This window comes from Eschrichtius robustus, chromosome 8 (assembly GCF_028021215.1).
Source record: "Eschrichtius robustus isolate mEscRob2 chromosome 8, mEscRob2.pri, whole genome shotgun sequence".
Classification (NCBI taxonomy): domain Eukaryota; kingdom Metazoa; phylum Chordata; class Mammalia; order Artiodactyla; family Eschrichtiidae; genus Eschrichtius; species Eschrichtius robustus.
Genome location: NC_090831.1, coordinates 64,112,156 through 64,133,870, shown reverse-complemented (window position 1 = coordinate 64,133,870; position 21,715 = coordinate 64,112,156). Strand labels below are relative to the sequence as shown.

Here is a 21,715-nt window from a genome sequence, read left to right as displayed (position 1 = left end):
CAGACGCGCAGGCTCAGTAGTTGTGGCTCATGGCCTTAGTTTCTCCGCGGCATGTGGGATCTTCCCAGACCAGGGCTCGAACCCGTGTCCCCTGCATTGGCAGGCAGATTCTCAACCACTGCGCCACCAGGGAAGCCCTGAAGAGTTTTTTATTGCTTTCCCTGAAATGGATTTTAATAGGGAGTTAATGAAGAGAGAGAACTACTATCAGGGAAAAGGATGAGGCTATTCATTCAAGGCTTCAGTGGCATATGATCCACTGAAAATGTTTAGAAACACGTCCCCACCAAAATCAATGAAGTCGTGATTCATTGATATAAAAGTGGGGAATTTTTTTAAAAGGGTGAAGGTGGCCTTTTTACCTCGTATTTGACCAAATATTAATTATTGGTGTCTTAAATCCATATTGTGAGATATTTGCTTTCTTTCAGCTCTGGTGCCATGATATATTACATTATGTTTGATGGTTGTTATCTACACACTGAAATTCCTTAAGTGCACATCAAAATTTTGAATCATAAGATAACTCTATAATGACACAAGAATGATATTACTTTTAGTTTTGGAGGCAAATAGTAAAATCTTGTATGTTTTCTATTTTGGAAGTAAAAGAAAATAAAACATTAACAGATAGGTAAAAATCACTAAGTAGTATATCTGAGTAGATGGCATATGTCGATATCTAATATATACTTTGTTTAAAATGTAAAATACCTGTATTTTCTTTTCACATTTGACTCCAGTATATCCAGTGCGGCAAAAACATATGTTGGGGAGTACGCATCTGCCTCCATAAAGACACTTTTGATAGCAAATTGCTGGAATACACAAGTTTTTACAGTTACCACCTTTTGACACAAATGCTTGTGACATATTCTATTCCAATGGTCTGAAGCCATTCAGCAACTTGACTATAAAAATAGTCATAAGAATCTATGAATGACCAATTGCACTCCTATATTTCTGCAACCAGCGTGCAAACACACACATACATACACATATCAAAAGACAAAACACCCCCAAACTCAACACAACAGTTTCAATATTTTATAAAGATATTATTAAAGCAAACAGAATTTTCATTGGCTACATTTTAAAGTATTTAAAATATATCTTTTTGTTTTCTATAGAGAGAAGATTCGAATCAGTAATATAAGATAGCATTCATAATTTGCTTTATAATAAAAATTTTTTTAGCAAAAATTTAAAAGGGACAATTCAGTACTGACCAATGTATGGAAAAACAGACAATTTTATATACTATCAATGGAAGTTTAATGTGAAACAACTCTATTGGAAGCTTCCTAAAGATCTTCACACTGTCTGTACTAGAAATTTCTTCTTTAAAATCTCTCTCTATGCAATTTTTAAATACCTGTATCTATTTATCTTTTGCCTTCTTCTTTCTTTCTTTCTTTCTTTCTTTCTTTCTTTCTTTCTTTCTTTCTTTCTTTCTTTCTTTCTTTCTTTCTTTCTTTCTTTCTACCTACCCACCTACAGAGAAAAATGCTTATAATAGTAACAATTTGTAAATAACAGAAATGTTCAATATGAGAGGAAATGTCAAGTGAATTATAGTATTTATATTATGGAATTTAATATATCATTTAAAATTACATCTTTAAGGACATGGAAATGCTTTTAAGTAATATTGACTAAAAAAATAGGAATATAAAATTATATACAATACAGTTATTTTTCATGGGAGAGGTATCTCTTTCAAGAGCTCATATTGGAAGCTTGCATAATTCAAGAATAATATTCCCTTTAATATAAATGCAACATTGAAAGGTGTGTTTTCATCAGAGATATTGTGTATGGCTGAGCAGGTTATGTAATGCAGAAGGTTCCACAGCTAAGGAAGCACTGTTCATATCACAGACATCATAGATTCAAATATTTATTACAACAATTTTCCAGAAGATGGCAGTAAGACATCTTGTATAAATAACATCATCAATATTTAGACTGTTTCCAGACAGATGCAAGTAAAGCATTTTGAGGAAGGGGACTTTAAAAAATTCACATAAAGGTGCAAGGTGCAAACACAAGGTGCAAAAACAGGGTGCACATCTTCAGGCTGTGCTCAGAGTACCTTAATCCACAATTACTGGAGCATATTTCCGCATTAATGTGCTTTTAGCATCTTATCATTCTCTGTCATGTTCCATACAAACTCTCTCCAGAATGAGTAGCCCAAACTGAGGTTGCTAGTTCTTTTTTCTAGCATTTTATCACATCTAACTTTCAGTGAGAATTATTTATTTTTGAGCACATAATTCTTATGTAAGTACTAGTACTTAATGAATTCTTCGAAAATATTTTCCTAGGATGAGAAATGTGTAAATAATAATAGCCATTACTAATAAAGTCTAAGAGTCATAAAAATTATATGCAGAATCTCTGATACATGAAAAGCAGAGCAGGTATTTCTAGTAAAAAGGCACAGTCATTTTACAATTGTGCTATTTCAGTTTACAATACACTTGGATCACCAGTTTTGATATTATATAATTACTGAGCATTTGAAAATATTTTGAGGAGATTTTCTGTTTTTCCCATTGGGTTATTAATCATTGTTAATTTTTTTTTATTGTGTTTTTTTTTTTTAAACATCTTTATTGAAGTATAATTGCTTTACAATGGTGTGTTAGTTTCTGCTTTATAACAAAGTGAATCAGTTATACATATACATATGTTCCCATATCTCTTCCCTCTTGCATCTCCCTCCCTCCCACCCTCCCCATCCCACCCCTCTAGGTGGTCACAGAGCACCGAGCTGGTCTCCTTGTGCTATGCGGCTGCTTCCCACTAGCTATCTATTTTACATTTGGTAGTGTATATATGTCCATGACACTCTCTGACCCTGTCACATCTCACCCCTCCCCCTCCCCATATCCTCAAGTCCATTCTCTAGTAGGTCTGTGTCTTTATTCCCGTCTTGCCACCAGGTTCTTCATGGCCTTTTTTTTTTTTTTTCCTTAGTTTCCATATATATGTGTTAGCATACTGTATTTGTTTTTCTCTTTCTGACTTACTTCACTCTGTATGACAGACTCTAACTCCATCCACCTCATTACAAATACCTCCATTTCATTTCTTTTTATGGCTGAGTAATATTCCATTGTATATATGTGCCACATCTTCTTTATCCATTCATCTGATGATGGACACTTAGGTTGCTTCCATGTCCTGGCTATTGTAAATAGAGCTGCAATGAACATTTTGGTACATGACTCTTTTTCAACTATGGTTTTCTCAGGGTATATGCCCAGTAGTGGGATTGCTGGGTCGTATGGTAGTTCTATTTGTAGTTTTTTAAGGAACCTCCATACTGTTCTCCATAGTGGCTGTATCAATTTACATTCCCACCAACAGTGCAAGAGTGTTCCCTTTCCTCCACACCCTCTCCAGCATTTATTGTTTCTAGATTTTTTGATGATGGCCATTCTGACCGGTGTGAGATGATATCTCATTGTAGTTTTGATTTGCATTTCTCTAATGATTAATGATGTTGAGCATTCTTTCATGAGTCTGTTGACAATCCATATATCTTCTTTGGAGAAATGTCTATTTAGGTCTTCTGCCCATTTTTGGATTGAGTTGTTCGTTTTTTTGTTATTTAGCTGCATGAGCTGCTTGTAAATCTTGGAGATTAATCCTTTGTCAGTTGCTTCATTTGCAAATATTTTCTCCCGTTCTGAGGGTTGTCTTTTGGTCTTGTTTATGGTTTCCTGTGCTGTGCAAAAGCTTTTAAGTTTCATTAGGTCCCATTTGTTTATTTGTGTTTTTATTTCCATTTCTCTAGGAGCTGTGTCAAAAAGAATCTTGCTGTGATGTATGTCATAGAGCGTTCTGCCTATGTTTTCCTCTAAGAGTTTGATAATGTCTGGCCTTACACTTAGGCCTTTAATCCATTTTGAGTTTATTTTTGTGTATGGTGTCAGGGAGTGTTCTAATTTCATGCTTTTACATGTATCTGTCCAATTTTCCCAGCACCACTTATTGAAGAGGCTGTCTTTTCTCCACTGTATATGCTTGCCTCCTTTATCAAAGATAAGGTGACTATATGTGCGTGGGTTTATCTCTGGGCTTTCTATCCTGTTCCGTTGATCTGTATTTCTGTTTTTGTGCCAGTACCAAACTGTCTTGATTACTGTAGCTTTGTAATATAGTCTGAAGTCAGGGAGCCTGATTCCTCCAGCACCATTTTTCATTCTCAAGATTGCTTTGGCTCTTTGGGGTCTTTTGTGTTTCCATACAAATTGTGAAATTTTTTGTTCTAGTTCTGTGAAAAATGCCAGTGGTAGTTTGATAGGGATTGCATTGAATCTGTAGATTGCTTTGGGTAGTAGAGTCATTTTCACAATGTTGAGTCTTCCAATCCAAGAACATGGTATATCTCTCCATCTATTTGTATCATCTTTCATTTCTTTCATCAGTGTCTTATAATTTTCTGCATGCAGGTCTTTTGTCTCCTTAGGTAGGTTTATTCCTAGGTATTTTATACTTTTTGTTGCAATGGTAAACGGGAGTGTTTTCTTAATTTCACTTTCAGATTTTTCGTCATTAGTGTATAGAAATGCAAGAGATTACTGTGCATTAATTTTGTATCCTGCTAGTTTACCAAATTCATTGATTAGCTCTACTAGTTTTCTGGTAGCATCTTTAGGATTCTCTATGTATAGTATCATGTCATGTGCAAACAGTGACAGCTTTACTTCTTCTTTTCCGATTTGGATTCCTTTTATTTCTTTGTCTTCTCTGATTGCTGTGGCTAACACTTCCAAAACTATGTTGAATAATAGTGGTGAGAGTGGGCAACCTTGTCTTGTTCCTGATCTTAGTGGAAATGGTTTCAGTTTTTTACCATTGAGGACAATGTTGGCTGTGGGTTTGTCATATATGGCCTTTATTATGTTGAGGAAAGTTCCCTCTCTGCCTACTTTCTGCAGGGTTTTTCTCATAAATGGGTGTTGAATTTTGTCGAAAGCTTTCTCTGCATCTATTGAGATGATCATATGGTTTTTCTCCTTCAATTTGTTAATATGGTGTATCACATTGATTGATTTGCGTATATTGAAGAATCCTTGTATTCCTGGGATAACCCCACTTGCTCATGGTGTATGATCCTTTTAATGTGCTGTTGGATTCTGTTTGCTAGTATTTTGTTGAGGATTTTGCATCTATGTTCATCCGTGATATTGGCCTGTAGTTTTCTTTCTTTGTGACATCTTTGTCTGGTTTTGGTTTCAGGGTGATGGTGGCCTCGTAGAATGAGTTTGGGAGTTTTCCTCCCTCTGCAATATTTTGGAAGAGTTTGAGAAGGATAGGTGTTAGCTCTTCTCTAAATGTTTGATAGAATTCGCCTGTGAAGCCATCTGGTCCTGGGCTTTTGTTTGTTGGAAGACTTTTAATCACAGTTTCAATTTCAGTGCTTGTGATTGGTCTGTTCATATTTTCTATTTCTTCCTGGTTCAGTCTCGGTAGGTTGTGCATTTCTAAGAATCTGTCCATTTCTTCCAGGTTGTCCATTTTATTGGCATAGAGTTGCTTGTAGTAATCTCTCATGATCGTTTGTATTTCTGCAGTGTCAGTGGTTACTTCTCCTTTTTCATTTCTAATTCTATTGATTTGAGTCTTCTCCGTTTTTCTCTTGATGAGTCTGGCTAATGGTTTATCAATTTTGTTTATCTTCTCAAAGAACCAGCTTTTAGTTTTATTTATCTTCGCTGTTGTCTCCTTCATTTCTTTTTCATTTATTTCTGATCTGATCTTTATGATTTCTTTCCTTCTGCTAGCTTTGGGGTTTTTTTGTTATTCTTTCTCTAACTGCTTCAGGTTGCAAGGTTAGGTTGTTTATTCGAGATGTTTCCTGTTTCTTGATGTAGGCTTGTATTGCTATAAACTTCCCTCTTAGTACTGCTTTTGCTGCGTCCCATAGGTTTTGGGTCGTCATGTCTCCATTGTCATTTGTTTCTAGGTATTTTTTGATTTCCCTTTGATTTCTTCAGTGATCACTTCGTTATTAAGTAGTGCATTGTGTAGCCTCCATGTGTTTGTATTTTTTACAGATCTTTTCCTGTAATTGATATCTAGTCTCATAGCGTTGTGGTCGGAAAAGATACTTGATACGATTTCAATTTTCTTAAATTTACCAAGGCTTGATTTGTGACCCAAGATATGATCTATCCTGGAGAATGTTCCATGAGCACTTGAGAAGAATGTGTATTCTGTTGTTTTTGGATGGAATGTCCTATAAATATCAATTAAGTCCATCTTGCTTAATGTATCATTTAAAGCTTGTGTTTCCTTATTTATTTTCATTTTGGATGATCTGTCCATTGGTGAAAGTGGGGTGTTAGAGTCCCCTACTATGATTGTGTTGCTGTCGATTTCCCCTTTTATGGCTGTTAGTATTTGCCTTATGTATTGAGGTGCTCCTATGTTGGGTGCATAAATATTTACAATTGTTATACCTTCCTCTTGGATCGATCCCTTGATCATTATATAGTGTCCTTCTTTGTCTCTTGTAATAGTCTTTATTTTAAAGTCTACTTTGTCTGATATGAGAATTGCTACTCCAGCTTTCTTTTGATTTCCATTTGCATGGAATATCTTTTTCCATCCCCTCACTTTCAGTCTGTATATGTCTCTAGGTCTGAAGTGGGTCTCTTGTAAACAGCATATATATGGGTCTTGTTTTTGTATCCATTCAGCCAGTCTGTGTCTTTTGGTGGGAGCATTTAATCCATTTACATTTAAGGTAATTATCGATATGTATGTTCCTATTCCCATTTTCTTAAATGTTTTGGGTTATTGTAGGTGTTTTCCTTCTCTTGTGTTTCTTGCCTAGAGAAGTTCCTTTCGCATTTGTTGTAAAGCTGGTTTGGTGGTGCTGAATTCTGTTAGCTTTTGCTTGTCTGTAAAGGTTTTAATTTCTCCATCAAATCTGAATGAGATCCTTGCTGGGTAGAGTAATCTTGGTTGTAGGTTTTTCTCCTTCATCACTTTAAGTATATCCTGCCACTTCCTTCTGGCTTGCAGAGTTTTTGCTGAAAGATCAGCTGTTAACCTTATGGGGATTCCCTTGTGTGTTATTTGTTGTTTTTCCCTTGCTGCTTTTAATATGTTTTCTTTATATTTAATTTTTGATAGTTTGATTAATATGTGTCTTGGCATGTTTCTCCTTGGATTTATCCTGTATGGGACTCTCTGTGCTTCCTGGACTTGATTAACTAATTCCTTTCCCATATTAGGGAAGTTGTCAACTATAATCTCTTCAAATATTTTCTCAGTCCCTTTCTTTTTCTCTTCTTCTTCTGGGACCCCTATAATTCGAATGTTGGTGCGTTTAATGTTGTCCCAGAGGTCTCTGAGACTTTCCTCAGTTCTTTTCATTCTTTTTTCTTTATTCTGCTCTGCAGTAGTTATTTCCACCATTTTATCTTCCAGGTCACTTATCCGTTCTTCTGCCTCAGTTATTCTGCTATTGATCCCATCTAGAGTATTTTTAATTTCATTTATTGTGTTTTTCATCGTTGCTTGGTTCCTCTTTAGTTCTTCTATATCCTTGTTAAATGTTTCTTGCATTTTGTCTATTTTATTTCCAAGATTTTGGATCATCCTTACTATCATTATTCTGAATTCTTTTTCAGGTAGACTACCTATTTCCTCTTCATTTGTTAGGTCTGGTGTGTTTTGACCCTGCTCCTTCATCTGCTGTGTGTTTTTCTGTCATCTCATTTTGCTTATCTTACTGTGTTTGGGGTCTCCTTTTCACAGGCTGCAGGTTCGTAATTCCCGTTGTTTTTGGTATCTGTCCCCAGTGGCTAAGGTTGGTTCAGTGGGTTGTATAGGCTTCCTGGTGGAGGGAACTATTGCCTGTGTTCTGGTGGATGAGGCTGGATCTTGTCTTTCTGGTGGGCACGTCCACGTCTGGTGGTGTATTTTGGGGTGTCTGTGGCCTTATTATGATTTTAGGCAGCCTCTGTGCTAATGGATGGGGCTGTGTTCCTGTCTTGCTAGTTGTTTGGCATAGGGTGTCCAGCACTGTAGCTTGCTGGTCGTTGAGTGACGCTGGGTCTTGATGTTGAGATGGAGATCTCTGAGAGATTTTCGCCGTTTGGTATTACGTGGAGCTGGGAGGTCTCTTGTGGACCAGTGTCCTGAAGTTGGCTCTCCCACCTCAGAGGCACAGCCCTGATGCCTGGCTGGAGCACCAGGAGCCTTTCATCCACACGGTTTTTCTTTCTTTCTTTCTTTTTTCTTTTTTCCCTTTTCTTCTGAGCCGTGTGGCTGACCAGGTCTTGATGCTCCGGACAGGTGTCAATCTTGAGCCTCTGCACGGCGGTGAGCATAGTCCGAGCCTGAGGGAGCCCGGCCGCCTCTGTGTCCAGTCGTCCGGCTGTGTCTTTGTTAATATTTTAACATGTTATTTCAAGTTTTCATAAATTTCAAAATTGCATTAAATTTGATTTTCCTTTATACCCTGCGATCCCATCTATGTAAAAATTTATGACTAAAACTGAAATAACTAAAATGCTAAAATCAAGGCAGAAACTAGTTCTGGGTGGTGGAATTTGGAGTGATTAATTTTTAAAAACTTTTTCATATTTTCTATAATTTCCATGATAGATATATACCTACCTTATAATATGGAAAAACATTTAAACTTACATTAAAACCTTCTTTATCCAATTCCCCCTTGGATGAAAATAGTCAAAAGATACAAACTTCTAGTTATAAGTTAAATAAGTACTAGGGATGTAACATACAACACAATAAATGTAATTAACACTGCTATACATTATATATGAAAGTTTTAAGACAGTAAAAGTTCTCATCACAAGGAAAAAACATTTTTTTCTATTTCTTTAATGTTGTAGCTATATGAGGTGATGGATATTCACTAAACTTATTGTGGTAATTATTTTATGATTTATGTAAGTCAAATCGTTATGCTGTATACCTTAAACTTACACAGTGCAGAATGTCAATTATATTGCAATAAAACTGGAGGAAAAAGAAAGATCTTTTAAAATAAAAAAAAAAAACCTTCTTCAGTCCACCTAAGAGAACTTCACTGGCAACCCACAGACCGTAATTTGGAGTTATCTATGTCACACAAAATATTAATATAATATACCATACTTTCTTTTTTAAAATGGGTATAGAAATGGGTGATATCCTTTTATTTCTAAAACTTTCTTTTTAACGGATTAGCATGCTGGGATTTATTTTACCCTATATATTTCTCGTAAAGCTATACTTTGTTTGATAATTATAATAGATTCAAATTCAGAACATAGATTAGAAAGCAAATTCTGTAGCCTTATGTATTTGACACTGTGCTCCTTCCCATGTCGTAGGACAATGGCATATGCTAGGAGCAATACACTCACCACCATTTTTACATTTCTGAAAGCAGATAGCTGCAAATAGAGAAATAAACAAGTTAATAATTTAATTTACTAGTCAAATCCTATCATAAACCATAAAAATTTTCATTGAAAAAAGAGAAACAGTTAAAAATCAATGATTAAAGGATCTTTTCCCTTAAAGCTTTTCCCCAATTGTTAGACATTTATGTTGCTTCTCATTTTACACTTTGGCCAATACATTATAATAGCTGCTAATTTTAAATAATAATTTATAAAAGGAAAAAAAATGAAACATTTAAATGAGAAGAGCTGCCATCATCTCAAAAACTAACAAGACTTGAAAGCAGTGGTACCCCATCTCAGGAGGTTCTGAATTGGTCTGAGATGGGACCAAGGAATCAGTAATTTTTTAAAAACCTTCCCCTGACTCCTACTTAATACTGAGAGACCAGGACTTAAAGACTTGTCATTTATCCTGGCAATCGTAGTGAACAGACTGGAAAATACAGGATATCCTCTACCTCCACTAACCTGAAAGAATGAGTTCAGAGGACTTGGCATTTTACTCTTTCTATTTCGAAAAGATATATTCTAAAGTAGGAACAAATAAAAAAAATAAAAACAAGGAAAATGCTCTTTGTCTGAAATTCTGCTTTATGTTCCCATGTGGACTTTAGCATTTTGGAGTATTTCTCTTACGTGTGTTGCATTGTTTCCCTGTCCAGCCAGAAGGACAAGAGCAAAGGTTTGGTCCCATGCACTTTCCTCCATTAATGCATATGGGATCACAGATACCTTAAGGTAAAAGGATGAAATATCAGTTCTTAAATATCAGTAGTTTTGCTGTTTAATATGTTTGCTTTACATGTAGTTGGCAAACACATTTAGTAGTGTCTTACTTTTTTGGCATTTCCTACCAGTGTATCCTTGAGGACAGGCACACACATTATTTCTCATGCAGTGACCACCATTCTTACAGGGAGGGTGACAGATAGCTAAAGGAACACATGGCAGCAATCTGTGAATATCACATATTCAATTATTATATATTACATATTGCATCATGTGCTTATTATCTATGGGGACATAAGGCAGAGAAATGTGTTATTAAAATAAAAGATCACCACTGCAAGTCATTAAAACCGTCCTTTCTAAGTCATAAAATACAATGCTTATAGCTGTAAGTTGCTAGTGGGTTAGCACAATTTGAAATGTATTGGTGAATTATGAAATGTGTTGTTCATAACCAGTGGAGCCTTCAGTATTAGAGTGCACATAGAGTGAAATGACCTGGGCAAAACCAAGAAAATAAGTCAAAACTGAGCTCAAAATAAGAATATCTGTTTCTGTGGAAATTAGAAAAACTCAACATTGGTCACATGATGTTTAGAAAAAACTTTAAAGTTAACTTTTGGATACCTACTGAGGTCACGAAGGCAGAGCTTTGTATGTGACTTATTCCTGTGAATGCCTGGCGAAAAATCTTTTTAACAATAAATCTTTGGCTTTGTCAGGAATATTTATTGGATAATCCTGAATACGCTGTACTAGTATCTTCTATGTATGTGATTCTGTTCCATGGAGTTCAGAAATTAATGTTCATAATCTTTTATGAGAGGATTTTTGTTGCTTCATATTTCTTATAGATATGACAATTAAATGCAGTTATTTAAAAAACAATAATACATAAGCAAACCTGCCTATAAATTTTTAAATTTAATTTTCCTTAAATGATGATTAAGTGGATTTTAGTTTGTGTTTTAAAAGTGAATGTCAAACTAACTGGTTTTGGTAATAGGGCCTTGATAGACTCCCAATTTGAATTAGATCCATCTTTAATAGCTGCTTTTTAAATTTCCAAACACTAAGAAAACTTCAACTGATTTCAAATAGATTAATAAGTGAAAATAATGAAGCACTTTATGTATAAAAACAATATTAACTGAATGTTTCAGCAAATGGATAATTCCCACTATTTTAGACTGAGCCTTTTCTGGTTAATGATTGAGTTTACTTTCTCTGGCATTTTTGTTGGTACTTTTTATTATGGAGAAATGCTCTTACATTTTCTGCTTCATAATCTTTATACAGTTTAAGATTATTTCTATTTATTAAGAAAGGTGTATTGTTTCCATTGCAAAAGCACCATGGGAAATACCTGTGGTTAGAAATTTAAAACTTAAAAATGAAAAGAATAAAAGACCCTTTTATAATGGATAGCCTTGTTATAATCAATACTCATCTACTCTACAAAACTTGAGTATAGAGATAAATACTACATGTATACAGAATAGTATATATAATTAAAGTAATATAGAGAAATGACATAAAACTTGGTCTCGGTCATGCCCACCCCAATCACATTTTAAGAAAAGGAGGTTTAGGGGAAAACCCACTTTCACGTATGTATTCATGAGATTCTCCAGGCCTCAGATGGATCTTCCACCAAACTCCAAAATGAGCCAAGTAATCTGGCCTCACTTTCTGTATGGAATGGGCTCATGGCATTTAAGGGATGAAGGAAATTGGAAGATATATTTAATCATCTCTCCAGCCACACATTTTAAGTCTTGCTTATTATTTTTTTTTAAAGGTAACATGGTGATATTTTATTTATTTATTTATATAAATTTCTTTATTTTATTTATTTATTTTTGGCTGCGTTGGGTCTTCGTTGCTGCGTGTGGGCTTTCTCTAGTTGCGGCGAGCAGGGCTACTCTTCGTTGCGGTGCACAGGCTTCTCATTGCGGTGGCTTCTCTTGTTGCGGAGCACGGGCTCTAGGCGTGTGGGCTTCAGTAGTTGTGGCACACGGGCTCAGTAGTTGTGGCTCGCGGGCTCTAGCGTAGTTGTGGCTCACGGGCTTAGTTGCTTCGCGGCATGTGGGATTTTCCCAGAGCAGGGCTCGAACCCATGTCCCCCACATTGGTGGGCGGATTCTTAACCACTGAGCCACCAGGGAAGTCCGTAAGTCTTGCTTATTAATAGAGTAGTTTAACCTTTCATGATGTTTCCAGCTCAGTGTCTGTCTCCTCTTTTGTAATCCTATAGAATACACAGAATATACTCCTCATATTACTTTTAACCATATTCTGCCTAATTTATTCAATGGCTTTCCATGTGTATACCATCTTCCCTTCCCTTCATTTGGGCTCACAAGGGGATGTGATCTAATAAAAATAAAGATCATGTTTTCATTTCTTCTGCACTTTCTGTAACATGTCTTATGACAATAATACCATTACTTAATGGTAGCTAGCCATGTGCTGACTGTACTTGCAGGTGGTCCACTGTATGTGTCATTTGCACTTGACAGCAACTGTCTAGTTCAAACTTGAAAGTAAAGAAGTCTGAGGCCTGGAGACTATAAGTAAATTTCTGATACCCATGTCACTAGGAAATTGTTGAGACTGCTAATTCCAAAAACTATAACATGACATATGTTCATTAGATAATTTTTAGTTCAATTTAGTAATTTAGAGCCCCTGCTTTACCCAGTTATATAGTTGGCATATACATTTTACAGAACTTTTCTTACTATAACTTACATCTACTGCAAATAGCATGATAGACATAGCTTTTTATTTACCTCCTTATATTCTCCACTCAAAACCCTACCTAAAACTCTTAAATGTACATTTAGTAATAGTCTCCTAGTTTTCAAGATTTGCCTTAATTTAGTCTTAACTTTCCATTTTCATAACCTAGTTTCTTAACAGAAATCTGAACTAGAAAAACTCATTTGTGTGCTCAAATTTCTAGTATTAGAATGATGGTTTCTTCTCCACATCAATTTCAATCTCAGAATCCTAGCTAACCTCCAAGTTAAAAAAATAGGATTGCAAATCAAACTGTAACAAGGCAAAGAAAGTATATATTTTAGGAGTTAAATTATGACATATTCTGACATGTTTTATACTAAAAATCTACTCTATATTTGCATACACTTAAAAATATGAAGATACAGAAGATACATTTAAAATTTCATTTATTGACATTATTTCATGCCTATGTGCTCAACTTCAGGTCATGCCCATTATTCTGAAAAAACTTATAGCATTAACTCTATGAAGGAAAGTGTTACAATAACAGGCCATGAGGGGGGAAAATGGTACATCTTTATGTCCCCATATCACCTTGCACAGTGCTGTGCATAGCTGGCTCTTCATAAGTGTTTAATGAAACTAAAGCATGAGAGATCATGAGATAACAGTGGACATTAGATTGACAGTAAATCAAAAATGTTTGCTGAGAAGGCAACAAAAATTACATCATTTCACATGAAAGACTGCAAGAGAACTTTGCTTTTTTGTTTCACATCTTGGTCCTACAAATGTGCCAAGGCTGTGAGCCTAACATATGTTGAATAAATAAACATTTTACAATAACTCATGTATTTCTATGAACTGGTCATTTGGTGACCAAAACTGCAACAGCACAAGAATTAGAGTAAATAAATAAATAGCATCTTCCCTTTGAAACTTGTCTTGTGCTTACTCAGAGCTCTGTTTGTGTCTAACTTTCCCTTTGCCTTTTTATTTATAAAGAAAGAGTAATTACCATTCTGACACTGTGCACCAAAGAATCCATTTGGACAGAGGCAAGTGTTTGGCTTATTACAGGAACCACCATTGAGGCAAACAGGGTCACACAAAGCTAATGAACAGCAGGAGGAAGAAAGACCATAAAAGTTTTGTTATTTAAAACAATGAAAGCTGTACTGAAGTACAAAATGGTGCATAATGAAATATTTTATTTTCACTGCCAGTAAAACCCATAACCTATACTTAGACTTTGCCAAACATAAGAGAAGAGAAATAACTGGATAATAGCTTTGAAAGTTTGTTTATTAAGTTTACAGATATTACCAAGCTAAGAATGTGGAGGCTTTTATTAGAATTCAGAATGCCCTCAGTAAGCTGGAAAAATGATTGGAAGTTAGGAGAAGGCAATTCAACAGCACAAACAGGATAGTCTGTAATCTGCTCAAATACATGCAGCCATGTGTAGCTCTTTAAGTCACCTTCCCAATTCAAATAGGAACACTGCATTTAAGGCCTAGCACACTTCGAAAACATGCTTTGTTTTTGCTTCTTTACATTTGTTTCACTTTGAAAGTCACCCCAATTCCATTTCTCAATGCAGATTTTGCCAATTCTCCAAAGTCTACACAATTTTCTTCCTAACTGCACTTGCCAGGATTAATTTCTCTTTTCTCTGCTTCCAAGGCGCTGTGCATTTATTACATCACTTGTAACACAACTTGCATTATAGTCTTTTTTATAATTGTATCCCATGTCTCCTTCACTACTGATATGCTACTTGAAATTAGGGCAAACATGAAATTGATCTTTGTTCCCCCTTGCATCATGCTTCACACACAGTTGTCAAGCTATGAACATTTAATTAAATTTATGTTGAGAAAAGTCATTAGGTCATAATGGATTAAATTAAACATAGATAATTGCAAACACCGCTGCCAAAGAATTAAGCCTGATACTGTGAGAAATAAATAGAATAATGTTATGGTGTCCACTTAACTCAGAATTGCTTGAATGTTTAATGAAATAGAATGTCTATGTTGTGATAAGAAACTTGGAAGAGTCTCTTCAATAAGTGGTGCTGGGAAAACTGGACAGCTACATGTAAAAGAATGAAATTAGAATACTCCCTAACACCATACACAAAAATAAACTCAAAATGGATTCGAGACCTAAATGTAAGACTGGACACTATAAAACTCTTAGAGGAAAACATAGGAAGAACACTCTTTGACATGAATCACAGCAAGATCTTTTTTGATCCACTTCCTAGAGTAATGGAAATAAAAACAAAAATAAACAAATGGGACCTAATGAAACTTCAAAGCTTTTGCACAGCAAAGGAAACCATAAACAAGACGAAAAGACAACCCTCAGAATGGGAGAAAATATTTGCAAAGGAATCAACGGACAAAGGATTAATCTCCAAAATATATAAACAGCTCATTCAGCTCAATATTAAAGAAACAAACACCCCAATCCAAAAATGGGCAGAAGACCTGAATAGACATTTCTCCAAAGAAGACATACAGACGGCCACGAAGCACATGAAAAGATGCTCAACATCACTAATTATTAGAGGAATGCAAATCAAAACTACAATGAGGTATCACCTCACACCAGTTAGAATGGGCATCATCAGAAAATCTACAAACAACAAATGCTGGAGAGGGTGTGGAGAAAAGGGAACCCTCTTTCACTGTTGGTGGGAATGTAAATTGATACAGCCACTATGGAGAACAATATGGAGGTTCCTTAAAAAACTAAAAATAGAATTACCATATGACCCAGCAATCCCACTACTGGGCATATACCCAGAGAAAACCGTAATTCAAAAAGACACATGCACCCGAATGTTCATTGCAGCACTGTTTACAATAGCCAGGTCATGGAAGCAACCTAAATGCCCATCAACAGAGGAATGGATAAAGAAGGTGTGGTACATATATACAATGGAATATTACTCAGCCATAAAAAGGAACGAAATTGAGTCATTTGTTGAGACGTGGATGGATCTAGAGACTGTCATACAGAGTGAAGTAAGTCAGAAAGAGGGGAACAAATATCGTATATTAACGCATGTATGTGGAACCTAGAAAAATGGTACAGATGAGCCAGTTTGCAGGGCAGAGGTTGAGACACAGATGTAGAGAATGGACATATGGACACCAAGGGGGGAAAACTGCGGTGGGGTGGGGATGGTGTTGTGCTGAATTGGGCGATTGGGATTGACATGTATACACTGATGTGTATAAAATTGATGCCTAATAAGAACCTGCAGTATAAAAAAACAAACAAACAAAACAACTAATACTAAACTTTCATTGGGTTATTTGTATGGAAATATGTTAATATAAATGTTTCAGACATTACATGAAATTTCTAAAAATCTTATATGTTCTGGTATAATGTTATAAGTCATAATCCTAGTTATTACCTTAAAATGTATATCTCAGAAATAACTAATTTTCTTGTCAACTGCATTATTATGAACTTTCATCAAATTTTTAACTGTGGTCACTTTTAAGTCTTTTGTCATTTACAGACAGTTCTGTGTGTACTCTGATGCTTTTGCAAATATGTTCCTATAAAAGGGTTTCATCTTCAAGAAATTCATGGAAAAGACTCTGACAAGTACAGGTTTCTGGTAACTGACTGTACTGCTGAACTGAATGAATAAGCAGAACTGAATTTTCAGAACTCTAATGAAAAACTGATGAACTCATAAAAGTGCTAACAAAAGATCAAGATGAAAAAAAAAATTAATTACATGGGACTGAGTGAACTGATGAGGATGAGTATAATTTTTGTGACTTTCTGTCTGAATTAAAAAAAAAAATCCCACAAGGACTCAGAGGCAAAGAATATACAAATCAATTTTCACTGCAAAGTAAAGGAGCTGTTACACTGGAGGATTACTGGACTGAATGTCAATATTATGACATAGTATGAGTGTGTTTCATGTTTGGTAATTGCAATCATTGTTGCTTTTGTTGTGGTCATCCATGTACAATGCTTGGTGTCAGTCTACTTATCTCTTGTAAAAATAAAATACAGTGTGTGTGTGTGAAAAAAAACAACAACTTGGAAGAGACCTGAATATGCAACACAGATATGTTTCTCTCCACCATAAGGCAAGCGGATGAGGGAAAAATAAAGGCCAAAAAACAAAGTATTGGTTGGGTTGGATAACAGTAAAGCTGGAATACACTCTGTGGTCTAATACAAGAAGAAAAAGAATGAAGATGAGACATCGAGTTTTAAAAATCTGTCTGAAATAAAAACTTTGTTTGTCAGACTAGTTTTATGTTTTTGGGTGCAAGTCCTTAGGACACTGAATTTTAAATTTCTTTTAAATGACATGTTTATTGAAAATATTTCTGATTTTACCTGTGCTGCAGGTGGGTCTATACCAGCCAGGCTTGCACTGGCAAACATCTGGTGTAAGACATTTGCCTCCATTTTCACAGTGCCTGTTACAAACTACTAATATCACAGGATAAAAATAAAAGAAAGGTAAATTAGGCTTGGAATTGGTCATATTATTGGCTATGACCTAGTTGCTCATAATTGCCAATCACATCACCTAATGAATAAGATCAGAAAGAGATTTCTTAATTTGTGCCTTGCCTTGTCACGAAAACATTTAACGTCACTCTCAGTTTATTAATAATTATACATGTACAATCTACTAAAATATATTCTTTTAAAATATTATTTAAAAAATAACAAATTTGTTTCCTTAAAATATTATCCATTTTAGGAATGCCATTTCCTAAACTCTCCACTTAAGATTTCAACCAAGGCAATAAAATTATATGGCTATAGACATGTGTTTAAAAATCATTTTTTAGGTTTCTTCTTACTACCTGATATCTTCTAATTATTTGGTATTTAAGAGGTTCTTGGAACCATGCTTGACAAGTTATTCAATAAGCAGGTGTCCTTTGTTTGAAGCTAAAATATTTGTAGGGATATGGTACCATATAACTAAATCTCAAAAAATTATTTCTGAAGATACTTTTACCAAGGATGAATGAGCTACTGCTCTTTGGCTCTCTTATTTTGTAAATTTAAGTTTTTAAAATCTTCAATAAATTATTTTTAATAAATATTAACAAACTTGGATTCCCTCACCAGCATAAATAAGTATATGTTAATATGTACACAGTAAATGTGAATTATCTTTAAAAAAAAGTTTTTATATATATAAAGTTTTATATTTATATAGAATAAAGCTCATGGTTTAGAAATATCAATTATCAATTAAATTTGTTATGCAAACTAATGAGTGCTACAGCTACCGGTTTGGCAGTTAGAACCAGTGTAACTAGGTTTACATTCACATATGTTTGGGACAACACACTCCCTGTTTTTTCCACATGGATGTCTACAAATGGCTGCAGAAATCAAGGGAAAAGGCTGAATTGTAGATACAGTATGTACACATTGCCCATAAGCTTAATTATATAATAAAAGTAAAATTCTCTGAAGTTGAAAATTTTGGACATTGCTATTAGACAGTAACGACTGCATACATCCATAAAATTATTTTTTCCCCTTATATTTGTTTTACTACTAGAATGACTGAGGTAAATGATTAACAGGGTAAGAAGAACATACCATATGAGGAAATTACTCCCATAGCAAAACCTGATGTTGGAGATGGCTGCTAACCATAAATGGAATTACAGTCTTTCAGAGAGCAATGAAGTTTCAGATACCAATTAGGGAAATGTTGGTGAATGGCAGGGATAATCAGAATGTCAAAGAGCAAGATGCCAGGAACACATCATAAGCTTATAGGTTCGTATTTCTTAAGCTTCTCTAACAACCTGATATATTCTAACTATTAGTCATTTAACACTTCCTGAGGTAACTGAAATGCATGAGGTTTTTTTCTGTTTTATTTGCTAATAATAAGGAGTTTTATACTCTAAACATGTAAGAATTGAAGGTTATTATCATTATTCCTACAGAAAAAAGAAAAAACGAAGTTCCTCTAGGTAACTGAGAACAAAGGAATACTCCAACAGCTTTGTTGCTTAAGTTGGTCTCAAACAAAGCAAAACACAAACAAAACAAAACAATAACAACAGAACAATATCAACAACAAAAAGTAGCTAGATCTAAGCCAGAAAGTTGATTTGTATCAAAGAAAACAATGCTGATGATTGTGAAAAGAAGTAAACACTCCTTTCAAAATTAAAGTGATGCCTAACTTGTTTTATTCTCAAGAGCTGGAGGAATTACAGAGAAACCTAGTTTATACAAATAAGCAAATATGCCAGAATTAGTAATTTAAAGTGCTAAATACCCTCTGTGAGCTGAAAAGAACCCAAACCACAGTGTTATGCACACCATTATTTTATATCTAGCTGCTTATTGCCAGGAAAGTCAGTTAGCCCTCTAAGGTTCTGCTTTCTCTTCTGTATAATGGGAAAAATAATACCCAGTATGTGGGGTCCTTGTGGATTATATGACATAATTGATACAAATTTTTTTCCAAAGGCCCTAGAACACAGTAGGTACTTAATACATATATTTATAATGTATTATATAGTTATAATGCTATTTAATATTAACTTTATGAAAAAATTAAGAAACATCAATATTAATTTGTTTGAAATGTGAAGAGAATATGCATAAATAATAAAAAAAATGAATAGAAATTATTGAACTAAATAGAATAAACAAAAATTAATCAATAGAAGAGCATATCTTCTTAAGTACTTAAACGTGAACTGGATAGTTTTCTTTGTAAGTTTTGAAGAGTTTTCATACTACCTCTGCATTTGATACCATCTCTGTAATATCCAGAGGGGCAGCGTCCACATTAGAAGTGACCATCTGTGGTTGGCACACAGGAAACACCAAGAAAGCAAGGGGATTCAGCACAACTTAATATTTTGGTCAATCCAGGCTTTTCTGGCAAAATAGTGATGACTCTAGTAAGTGATGATGCAAACCCATCCTTATACTGTGTGTAACCCCGGGGAGACCTGTTAGTTTGAGAATTATATCCTCCTGCCTCTGTTTGGATGGGGCCCTGGATAACATCCTTTACTTCACCATGGGAACTATTCGGGTTAATGCTTAAAGAACTACGGTTGTTTGTAGGAACTTCCAACTCCTCCAGACTGAGGTTTGTACTGGGGGTATGATCCACGTGTTCAAAATCTGATATCTGATGGGAAATAGCCTTCTTTGAATGATTCATTCGAGTTGTGACTGATTTTAATGAGAAGTGTGAGATGTCGATTGTATCCAAGAACTTTTTCATAGTTGCAGAACTGTGGATAGAGCTTGCACCAATTAGTGAATGTTCTGTTGATAGTTGTTGCAAATTTATGTCTAAACAACCAAAAAAGAAAAAGAAATGTTAGTCAATAACATCTGTTAATGCTCTGCTCTACCCACAGTATTTAACATTAGGTAATTCATTCCTTCATTTAATGTCTATTACTTGTATAAACACTATACTAAGATTCGTGCAGCAGTAAGAAGTTATCACATGGTCCCTGCCTTCTAGGAACTTACATAATCTATTTGGATACACAAGATAACACAGAATATTAAGCAGTATAGAAGTACTTGACTACGTAAAATTTTAATATTTCTGCATAAAAAGACAACATAGATAAGCCAAGCCATAGAGATAAAAAAGATAATTTCAAGTACACATTATGTAAAGGATCAGTGGCCAGAATATGTAAAGTACTCTTACATATCAACAAAAAGTCAAAGAAAAGTTACAAACAGATAATTAACAGAAAAGCAAATTTCAATGATTATTTGAAAAAAGCAATTAAATAGATAACCTTTGGCAAGTTCTATTTAGAAAAAAAACAATGGAAAGATATAACTAAACTTTGAAGATGAGAAAACAGAAAAAGCTATATATATGAAAAGAATTTTAAATTATATATACATATAATTTGAAACTAAGAATTTGAAATCTCAATGAGATAAATGATTTTTTTGCAAAATATAAATGATTAAGTTGACTGAGGAAGACATAGAGTAGATGATAGAAAAATTACTTTGAAAGAAATAGAAAAATAATCTAAAATAACCTCCTAAAATGATGCCAGGACAGCTGATCTAATGGAAGAAAATTAACCAAATTTCAAGGAAAGAATATTTTACAAAACTGTTGCAACACACGCAAAGAGATGAAACATAAACATTTTGTCAGAGTGGCATAATCTTATAGCCAATATTATTTATGAAAATACATAAAAATTTAAAATGAAATACTAGTATTTCATTTAAATCAGATCAAGTGCAGCAGTGTAGTTATATATTATCACATCAGGATGAAATAGACTTGTATCTCAACTAACATAATTATATCAAGATATTAGTGAAGAAAATAATATAAAATATGTTAAAAAGTAATTTGATACATCAATTTTTTTTGTTAAAAACATTCTGAGAAAGTTAATCCATGGAAACATTAACAGAAATTGTAGCAAGTAATAATTGTTCTGAAAAAGCATTTTATAAAACGTAAAACCCACTCATGACTTAAAACTAAAGAGAATTCTGAGGAAGCAATCAAAGGAAAATTCTAGCAGAAACCTACAGTGATATCATATTCACTGGTGAAACATGAGAAGAATTCCCATTGAAACCATTAAGAAACAAAGCTATTCCAATCCTTACACACTTGGAACTGGAGGTCCCAGCCACTACAATCACAGCCTAAGTTTGAGAGCTGGGACAGGGCCATTAGATTGCTCAGGTTCAAGTCTTGCCTCTGTAATTTACGAACTCTGTAAATCTGAACA

At 34.5% G+C, this 21,715-nt stretch overlaps 1 protein-coding gene across 1 annotated transcript in view; it reads right to left on the bottom strand.

The window, feature by feature from the left end:
* Positions 1 to 21,715, bottom strand: part of VWDE (von Willebrand factor D and EGF domains) — a 97,576-nt gene that overhangs the window by 39,278 nt on the left and 36,583 nt on the right. Inside the window, 7 exon segments of the mRNA XM_068549805.1 lie at positions 715 to 818; positions 9,339 to 9,434; positions 10,083 to 10,178; positions 10,283 to 10,378; positions 13,942 to 14,037; positions 17,313 to 17,408; positions 18,227 to 18,322. Coding sequence (XP_068405906.1) covers positions 715 to 818; positions 9,339 to 9,434; positions 10,083 to 10,178; positions 10,283 to 10,378; positions 13,942 to 14,037; positions 17,313 to 17,408; positions 18,227 to 18,322 — 680 coding nt within the window.